This window comes from Hipposideros armiger, unplaced genomic scaffold (assembly GCF_001890085.2).
Source record: "Hipposideros armiger isolate ML-2016 unplaced genomic scaffold, ASM189008v1 scaffold_171, whole genome shotgun sequence".
NCBI classification, from domain to species: Eukaryota; Metazoa; Chordata; class Mammalia; order Chiroptera; family Hipposideridae; genus Hipposideros; species Hipposideros armiger.
The window spans coordinates 2,472,368-2,482,667 of NW_017731521.1; the positions used below are offsets into that span (position 1 = coordinate 2,472,368).

Here is a 10,300-nt window from a genome sequence, read left to right on the forward strand (position 1 = left end):
GTTGTGTGTGCCCAGCACTACCCTGAGGTTTCACATCTATTAATGCAGTTTACTTGATCTGTTATTCATTTACCCTTGTGAAGTAGATAGATACCTCCCTCTGCCTCGGTGCCTTCTGTAAAATGAGATTATAGTCTCATGGATAGTGAGTATGAGCTTGAACCTGGGCAGTCTGTGCTCTTAACCTCTTCTACAACAGTCATGAGGGTAAATACACTGGCCCCAATTTGCCGATGACTATAAACTGCCACTCTGGTTAAATTAACAATGTTCACACAAATGGGAAGTGGAAGACCCAACATTCACACCCAGGTCTCACTGGTCTTTTGGAAAACCCTGTGCTTCTAGAACCAGGAAAACCAGCGCCCGATTTCCCGGGCATGCGACCTGTGCAGTTAGTATGGGGCCCTGCGCTTGGTCTAATACTCCTGAAATTCTCCAAAATTTTTGAACTGGTATTAATATCTCCTAGTTATGTCGGCAGCTCCTGTCTAAAACCAACATTTTTCAGTGTTTCTCCATGTGTGACCAAGTGTTCTGGGCCTTTTTGTACCAGTAAGTGGAAGGAGACAGATTAGATCATCCTTTCCCCTGTGACACATACTAAAAGATGACACGTGATGAAAGATTGGAGAGGAGGTCAGCTGAGCCAGGCTTGATCAGAACCTTGTCTTGCCAGAGCCTGCCGATAACGAGGGAGCTTCTGCTGTCACTTCTCTCCTAGGGTTGGATGTGCCCTCCGTGCCGGGGGATCTGCAATTGCAGTTACTGTCGGAAGCGTGATGGCCGCTGCGCCACCGGGATCCTCATTCATCTGGCCAAGTTCTACGGTTACAGTAACGTTAAGGAGTATCTGGAGAGGTAAGTCAACAAATCAGGACTGAAGGTGGTTGTCGCAGGGCCGACTCTCTAGGCAGGTAGTGGTTGCCTCATTTCAGGCTGATTCTTACAAGCCACCGAGAGTGCCATCCGTTCTGTATCTCTGCATTGGAAAAGCTCAGAACTGATGCTTTTCCCTATTAGGAAATTCCCCCCATTGCTAGAATTCTCAGCCTGCCCTCATTGGGTAGAATAGATATGGAGTAGGCAGGGGCAGCCTGCCCCTACTGTGAGAGAGGTTTGGGGGATGTGCACTTAGGACGTGGTTATCTCATCCTGGGGACGAGGAGTTGAATTGGAGTCCACAACACACTCTATAAAGTACAGTTTTAGAAAGAGGCAAGTCACACTTGTGGCCTACTGTTATTTAAGTAAAAGGAGTCAGGACCGACCGAGTAACAGAGATCCACGTTGGGCTTTGTACTCTCCTCCCACTAACACTTCCCATCTTTTTCTCAGCATACAAAAGCAGCTGGTAGAAGACAATTAAAAGAAGAACCAGCCAACTCAGCGTATTCTAACAAGATATGCCATATGTACCATTTGTGCCTAAGATGTCTTAACAGTTGTGTTTTTATACAGAAATTCTTTGTAGATCTTAAATACTATTTTTTTTAAGATTGTTTATATGCTTCCAAAGATTTCTCAGGTAAACACCTCGAGGAATCTCTATGTATACACAGGCCTGTTTGAATTGTTAAAAGCATCTACAGATGATTAAAAAGCACGATTAAAGTTCAGGTAAGTTCCAGAGAAAACATTGTATTAGTAGCTCTGGCCTTTGACACTGTTTAAATTATCGATGTTGCTTTGATTTTTTACCTCCCAAACAAGTTTTTACAGGGGTTCTATCCCCTTCCGTTTGTCTTATCCTGACCGTAGGTCAAACCATGTAGTTTAACGTGCTCTAGGTGATTGAAAATTTATGTTGAAGAATGTTCCCCTAAATTACAAAGTGCAATTAACCGCAGAACTTGAGAGTACTAGAATTTTATTTTTATTAAAACTTGAATGAACAAAAAGTGGACTGTCACATGACCAACACTGGAGGCCTCAGCGCACTGCTGGCAGCAGCTGCTGCTTCCTTCAGGAGTCACCTGCTGCTTGGGGCCAGTTGCTTCTGTATTTTAAAAGAACATAAGGGCTAATTTTAAAAAGATTTTGTTGAAACGTCTACAAGAACTAAAGTCCCACTCACTGACGGGGAGACTTCCAGCCCCTTTGTTTTGGAGGTTGTGTGTCTGTTCAGTGGAACCTTGATGAAAATGTGAGCGATACTGTACTTTTTGTGGGCGGGGTACTGGGGAAAGCTGAAAATCAATGAACAGAAACAGATTCTAGAATTCTTTTTTTCTACATTGCCTTCCTTTCCTTCCCCGTCTCTACTTTTTAAGGCTGGTGTTTTAAAAGTTACAGAAGCTGGACTATGTGTCCTGCCTCTCAGTAGAATAAGTTGCTATGTGTGGGAACAGTGCAGTAACAATGAAAAATCCTCACTGCGTTCCTGTCGAGGCTGGAGGAAGTCCCATCTATGCTTCCAGCAGGAGAGCCACGCCTGCCAGAACCCACTTGGCCATCTTCTCTTTGCTCTTCAACCTGAAGGTCCAGACATAGTTGGGGCCCCTCAGTTTGGTTTTGTACACAGGGCACTCATAGGTGTGTTTGGTCTCCTGTCTGTCCAGGGGTATGGCTTTTGCAAAGATGACTGGCATCACAGATGTCAGCTCCTTGAGGTGGGCTTCAACAATGGTTCCTGATTGGACGTCCCATCGTGCACCTACAGCAAAACACAAGGGTTGCAGTGATGGGCCCTGTCGATACTGATCTTGTAGTTTTTGTAGGCAATAAATGTTCTGGCTTTGTCACATTACCACTTGTCAGTGGCTTCTTTACTGAGCTGGCCCAATACTGAGATACTTGCTACCCAGGTATCATGTACATACTGTAAGCAGACCGTTCCTCCCAGGCTGAACACCCAGACTTGCTTATGAAAACCGATGCCATAACAATCCAGACACCCTGAAGCAAACTACTTTGCCCTGACTTTTAAAAAAATTGTGAATTTGAATGGTTATACAGTATAAGAAGTCTCCAGTTCACCACATTCCCTCCCCACTATACCTTCCTTTTCTTATGCCAAGTTCAGGTACCTCTTTTACCCTGTCTTTGAACTTGTAGCACTTGCTGTACTGTGAAAAAGAGCATCTCGATGGGGATAAGACAAAACAGCCTGCAGAGTAAGTGCATGGCCAAATAAATTTGGAAAACATTGCATACTCCACCCATCCCCCTTAGAGGTTCGCATTGGCATCTTAAAGGCTTGGAGAAGTGTTGCAGTAAAATAGAGTGAGAAAAGTAGATTTTGAATCAATTATATCAAAAAGCAAAATAAATTCAGTGTAGGTCTTAAATGACCCTGTGGCATTAACATCAGATATGTGTGCAAAGATAGCCATTACCCTCAATGCCTTAAAATTTGGTTCACGTTGAACACACATCCTGGCATTTCAATTTACAAAAATCAGGAAACAGGTAAGTAACCGCCAGTATGAGTGACTGAATGCCGAGAAACAGTAAACAAAGGACAAACACCAACTTCAGCCTCAGTAAGAAAGGTCCTTGATTGAATAGCCCCGCTTGTATTCCTTGGGGCGTCTTACCTTCCATGTGGAGCCCGTGCAGATATGCGCCTTCCCTTGGAGGGTGTCCATAATCTTCCTTCGTTTTTTTGGTAACATCAACAGTCAAGCACATTTTATCCAGGGGCCACTCGTTTTTCCGAGCCATAGTCTGCATGATTGCTTTGGGAGGACAAGGAACAGGGATTGACTAGGANCCAGGGTCACGCTGCTAATTGCTGGCCCGGCCAGGATTCCAACCTGATGCCCCAGGCCTTGGTCACTCCAGGACAGTTCTCATCATGTTGTGTCCTTATACATAAGGAATGGGCATAGATTTTATTCCTGTGAGTGATGGTATCAGCCTCTCACCTCTGGATTTAAAAAGCCTTACATGTGAGGTGACGATTACAGCAGGCGTTGAGCTCTTAACGTAAACTACCGTAGTCAAGCTTCTCATGGCTGTAAAACTGAAGACTTGGGATATGGTGGCGGATGAACTGCATTTGGCAGCAATTAATGTCCGATCCTTTCTTTTCATTCTCAACTCCAGCTTGCACAGTTACTGGCAGAACTGGACTCCATGCCCGATTTCTTCCCGGTGCGAACCCCGAACTCGGCTTCTGTAAGTGGAATTCCTGACTGTTATTTAGTCCAATACAGATGGACACAGGCGTGTGCCACATGCCTTGTCTTCCAGAAAGCGCCCAGCTGCGTGTGTCTGTGCTCTTGCTTTCAGAAGAAGAAGACCGTGCGGAGGGCCTTCTCTGAGGGGCAGATCCCGCGGCGAATGAACCCCACCCGCAGCGCACGGCCGCCCGAGAAGTTCGCACTGGAGAACTTCACTGTCTCAGCCGCCAAGTTTGCAGAAGAGTTTTACAGTTTCAGAAGAAGGAAGACAATTAGTGGGGTATTTTCTGACCATAGTAAACCAACTATGCTTTGCCGGAGCCCGGGGTCCCCGTCAGTCTCCCCAGGGCTTGTGAAAAGTGCTGAGGTCTGCCTGGGTCTGCAGCAGCTGGGAATTTGATTTCTGCTCAGTCCCAGGTGGTGCTCCTGGGGCCACACTCAGAAGAACCCCTGGTCTGAGCTGTCTGCCACCGAGACAGCTAAGCCGAGCCGAGGAGCAGCCCAATGGTTAGGATCACCAGCTTGATCTCCAGGGGAGGCAGTACAGGCCTGTTAAGGGCTCCAGGCGACTCTGTGGTTCTGCCTGGGAGAAAGTACAGTGATTCCTCCTAGCCTTTGTTTTAGGAATGAGGCGTTTCAAGTGCCTTAAGCCTGGAGCGAGAAACTTGGGGCCATTCCCATGTGTGGGTTTGGCTGTTCAGGCTGGTTCACGTCCCAGTCCTCCAAGCTGACCGCAGGTGCCCGTTTATGAGGTCACCCCTGGGCTGCCCATTGACTGTTCTATCACTTTGCCATGAAGGAAGCTTAGCACTGGGTGGCAGGCGCTGTCCGTGACTCGATGAACGAGTGATTCCAGGGAAATGGAAGAGGGACATGGTTAACACCAATGGTGCTAGAACGCTGAGAGTTTAAAATCTTTTACTGGTTTTTTTTTTTTAACCACTCAGAGTTATCTTACGCCAGGTTCTACTTTGGCTCCTTTCGCAGGGGAAGTGCCGAGGGTATAGACGGCGTCACCGTATATCTTCTTTTCGGCCAGTGGAGGATATCACGGAAGAGGACTTAGAAAACGTTGCCATAACCGTTCGAGATAAAATCTACGATAAAGTTCTGGTAAGTTACATATGACCAATAATTCATGATTGTGATTCTGGTTTTTCAAATGCCGTATTTTTTTAACTGTATCTGGGCTTACACCCTGTGTCATCTCCCTGGATTGGAGACTCAGCTGTAACTGGGGGAGGAAATACGGCGAGGTCGGCTCAGTGCAGGAGTTCTCAGGGGCGAGGTTTCTCTGGGGAATGCATAGTATAGGGGACGGGAGGCAGGGGTGGAAAAACATTTGTAATTGTTATAGTTTCAATATTTATATAATGTTTATTTTTGAAACATTGAAAAATTAATGCGCTTTTTGGTTAATATAACCATAGAAACTAAAGTTTGAGAGACTATCTTTGGTTGGTAGGAGGTGAGTTAAAATTTCTTTTAAATGGCGATGTTGTGGGAGGCTTTGTGTTGTTCTGCATGTTTTGTTGTTGTTTTTTTAAGATACAGTCTTAAGGTAGTATTTTTAGTTTAATTGCCAACATTTTAAAACCAAGAAATTTTATACTGAAAATAGCCAGGCCAGCAGGAGCACGGTCAGAGCCGAGCTGCCTGGGGCCCGTTGTCCCCATGCCGCCCTCTGCGAGCTCTGACCTTCCTGCCTTCCCTCTGGTCTCTGGTCGTTTGGGTCCACCTGATGGTTTCATTTCCTCGGCTCCCTGCTCAGTCAGTCTCATCTGCCCTCATAGGCTTCTCTGGCCCCAGAACTAAAAGTGCTTACCGGCTACCAGAGGGTGCCATGGCTTGTTCCAGAGAAGCAATGATGTTTGGTTCTAGGAGAAGGCGGTATGTCCTCCTGCTGTTAGGCGTGTGCATGATAGCACGTGGCCTCGTAGGCATCACTGCGTGAAGCATCACAGTCACCACCTTCTCCCCGCAGGGGAACACTTGTCATCAGTGTCGGCAGAAAACCATCGACACCAAGACGGTGTGTCGGAACCAGAGCTGCGGCGGGGTGCGAGGGCAGTTCTGTGGGCCGTGCCTGCGGAACCGCTACGGGGAGGACGTGAGGTCGGCGCTGCTGGACCCGGTAGGAGCAGTGTTCGCACTCGTCATGAATTGTACTGGGGAAGGGAAGCCTGAAGATGGGGCTCTCGGGGCCCTGTANATCTGTACAGTCTAGTCTTATTTCTCTACTTGGTTAGTTGTGAGCTGATACATGCACCGAGGCTTGGCAGTTACCTGCATGTTTTTCCTCCCCCGCCTTATTTTTACCTCGAGTCCAGCTAGAGTTTGGGGCGTGGTCACTGCGGAGGAAGCATGGTCATTAACTGAACCCTGGGTCCACCCTGGTGCTGCCTGCTCGCCTCCCAGCAGCGCCATCGTCAGGGGTCCCCGACAGAGGTTCCCAGACTCAGCCTTTCAACATGTGGTCAAGGGAAGGTGCCCAGGAGATGGCCTTCGTTTCAATATTTAAACCTGTTTCTATTATTGCTAGGAGTACCCTCGCATCTGCGATGTTGTCCACTGTCCCCTGGGTAATGTCACCTGCCATTGCTTTCCATTCTCCCTGTGTCCTCCCGTGTAAAACTGAGTTATGTTTTAATGCTGGAGACATACCAAGTGGGGTTTGAAAACTGGGGGTGAGACTTTCTTGAGCCGACTGAATGGTGTTCCACAGCAGCCTGCTGAGCTGTGTCCCTTAACTCCGGCCCAGGGCCCTGCCGTTACAGAAAAGGGAGAGACACTTACTTACTTACGTTGGAGGAAGGCCCGTCCTGTCCTGGAGATGAGGTTCCCACTGACCCCCCGGCAGGTTATCTGCCGCCTGCCTGGTCACTTCACTGAGGTGCAGTCAGCTCTCCCTTTTTTACTCATGAGTCCTATTGCTGTTTTTTGGGCAGATAGTTTTTTTTTTTTCCTGAGGCACTCCCATTTTCATCTGAAGATGACTTATGTCACGCACACCCTTTTCTCTGACTATTCCTCATGTGACTTGGCCTCCAGGTGTGCCATCCTGGCTGTTCCACTGTGGAGGCGTCCACTTGGTCAGTGTTTTGCTTCCAGCCCGAGTCTCCGAGTGGAACCCCGTCTGCCGGTGGCTGGGGCTGGGGCAGAGTGCAGTCACAGGCCTGCTCTTGGTTTTATTCGTCAGCACACGACTTGAGCATTGAACTGAAGAGTTCAGACGGAGCTAATCACAGGAAGGGGACTCTTGCAGCGATTCATTTTTTTTCCCTAAAATAATGTCAGAGCGGTTTTAAAGATGTCTTTTTGAAAGCTTGTTACAGACAATCAATGTCTTTGCTTTTTTGTCATTGTGTTAGCGCAACCAGTCGGATTTGAGTGACGACGGTAAAGCATCGTTAGGAAGTAAGGAAGAGGAAGATGATGATGAAGAAAAGGCGACGACGCCTAGAAGAAGCAGACCCAGGAGAAGTAGCATTGGTCTTCGAGTAGCCTTGCAGTTCCCTGCCAAGAAACTGGCGAAAAAACCCGACAAAAACAGTTGTTCTGAGCCACTGTTTTCCAGCTCCCACTTCCAGGACAATAAAAAAGCAATTCTCGGGAGAAAGAAAAGCTGTAGGCAGGAGAAGGAAAGGGAAGATTCTGCCTCTGAGTCTGAAGAGGACTCCAGGGATGAGGGCCAGGAGACCTCGGATGCGCTGCTGAAAAGGACCATGAACATCAAGGAGAACAAAGCCATGGTAAGGCCCCGTGGGGCAGTCTGGGAGCCCGCCCTGGGTCCTGACCGGCGGCCGCCACCGCGCCACATGGGCTGGGCCCTTACAGCTCTGGCTGCTTTGGCTCCTGCCAGGAAAGGCTCTCTGGGTACTGTGTATCCATTCTCTTTTCCTGAACCCCAAGTAGTTCTTACCTAATAGCTCTGGTTTGAGAACAGAGACTCCCGGCACCATTTTTAGCCGCCTCCACTGTGCCATGAGCTAACGCTGCATACTCTTTCTCAGGTGAAGTTCTAAATACATAGTGGTACTCCAGGTGAGAGGGCCTGGACGACTGACGGGTGCCCGTCAGAAGCAAAGTGTAAATAGGGTGCCGGGAAGCCCACTGAAGAGTTGCAGCGGGCAGGTCAGGCAGGTGGCTTTCAACCCAGAAACCTTTCTCCTGTGATGACCTGCTGTGGTTTCAAGACGTCATCGGAAGGATGGAAAGAGGTCAGGGCATTAAAACAAAGAGAACTTTAAAATGTCTTCGCTAGAATAGAACAAGGTGAAATCTTTGTTAGGTGTAGTTTTTCTGTATATGGTCAAGAGCTGTTGTTTGTTTGCTTCATAATTTTGTATATACAGAATTTAAAAAGTAATTCTACCAGTCATCATCACTTTTAGCATTTTGATGTATTTTTTTCTCCTGATATTTTCTTTTAAGGTGTAATTTAATGATACTGTATATACAATCTAATGTGTCTGATAAGTTAAGAAAATAGAAAGCGTACTTTTGGGTGAAATTTTTCCCACAACACATTTATTATTATTCTTATTTCTTCTTCTTCTCCCTTTTTTCTTCTTCTTCTTCTTATTACCATTATTATCTAAGAGAAATTTTTAGCACTGTGTCCTGCAGCATCTTTAAGAACTATGTTGCCATGATCTTTTAGTGAGTGACACCCATACATTTGTATAAACCTAAAACTAAAAAAGAATCCTAATGAAATTGCCTGATTGGCCCATTAATGCCTATTACTTGGTGATGTTAGGTGTTTATTTGGGTATATTTTCAGAAATTATTTTTATGGATGAGAACTTAATCATTTTGTGTTTGGAGCTCTAAATGACTGTCAGCATAACTTTGCTGAGAGCCTTTTCTGTTTTGCACATGATGAAACTTGATTCAGGTATAAAATGATCCAGGGTCACGCTGCTAATTGCTGGCCCGGCCAGGATTCCAACCTGATGCCCCAGGCCTTGGTCACTCCAGGACAGTTCTCATCATGTTGTGTCCTTATACATAAGGAATGGGCATAGATTTTATTCCTGTGAGTGATGGTATCAGCCTCTCACCTCTGGATTTAAAAAGCCTTACATGTGAGGTGACGATTACAGCAGGCGTTGAGCTCTTAACGTAAACTACCGTAGTCAAGCTTCTCATGGCTGTAAAACTGAAGACTTGGGATATGGTGGCGGATGAACTGCATTTGGCAGCAATTAATGTCCGATCCTTTCTTTTCATTCTCAACTCCAGCTTGCACAGTTACTGGCAGAACTGGACTCCATGCCCGATTTCTTCCCGGTGCGAACCCCGAACTCGGCTTCTGTAAGTGGAATTCCTGACTGTTATTTAGTCCAATACAGATGGACACAGGCGTGTGCCACATGCCTTGTCTTCCAGAAAGCGCCCAGCTGCGTGTGTCTGTGCTCTTGCTTTCAGAAGAAGAAGACCGTGCGGAGGGCCTTCTCTGAGGGGCAGATCCCGCGGCGAATGAACCCCACCCGCAGCGCACGGCCGCCCGAGAAGTTCGCACTGGAGAACTTCACTGTCTCAGCCGCCAAGTTTGCAGAAGAGTTTTACAGTTTCAGAAGAAGGAAGACAATTAGTGGGGTATTTTCTGACCATAGTAAACCAACTATGCTTTGCCGGAGCCCGGGGTCCCCGTCAGTCTCCCCAGGGCTTGTGAAAAGTGCTGAGGTCTGCCTGGGTCTGCAGCAGCTGGGAATTTGATTTCTGCTCAGTCCCAGGTGGTGCTCCTGGGGCCACACTCAGAAGAACCCCTGGTCTGAGCTGTCTGCCACCGAGACAGTTAAGCCGAGCCGAGGAGCAGCCCAGTGGTTAGGATCACCAGCTTGATCTCCAGGGGAGGCAGTACAGGCCTGTTAAGGGCTCCAGGCGACTCTGTGGTTCTGCCTGGGAGAAAGTACAGTGATTCCTCCTAGCCTTTGTTTTAGGAATGAGGCGTTTCAAGTGCCTTAAGCCTGGAGCGAGAAACTTGGGGCCATTCCCATGTGTGGGTTTGGCTGTTCAGGCTGGTTCACGTCCCAGTCCTCCAAGCTGACCGCAGGTGCCCGTTTATGAGGTCACCCCTGGGCTGCCCATTGACTGTTCTATCACTTTGCCATGAAGGAAGCTTAGCACTGGGTGGCAGGCGCTGTCCGTGACTCGATGAACGAGTG

The 10,300-nt window shown here is 47.5% G+C and overlaps 1 protein-coding gene across 1 annotated transcript in view; it reads right to left on the reverse strand.

Moving 5' to 3' along the window:
• Window positions 1-1,338: 1,338 nt before the first annotated feature.
• The window catches only part of DNAH11 (dynein axonemal heavy chain 11), a 307,848-nt gene continuing 298,886 nt past the window's right edge, over window positions 1,339-10,300 (reverse strand). Inside the window, exons 79-80 of the mRNA XM_019651988.1 lie at window positions 3,540-3,680; window positions 1,339-2,656 (exon numbers count right to left, since the gene is read on the reverse strand). Coding sequence (XP_019507533.1) covers window positions 2,409-2,656; window positions 3,540-3,680 — 389 coding nt within the window. The 3' untranslated portion in view covers window positions 1,339-2,408. The remainder of the gene's footprint in view (window positions 2,657-3,539; window positions 3,681-10,300) is intronic.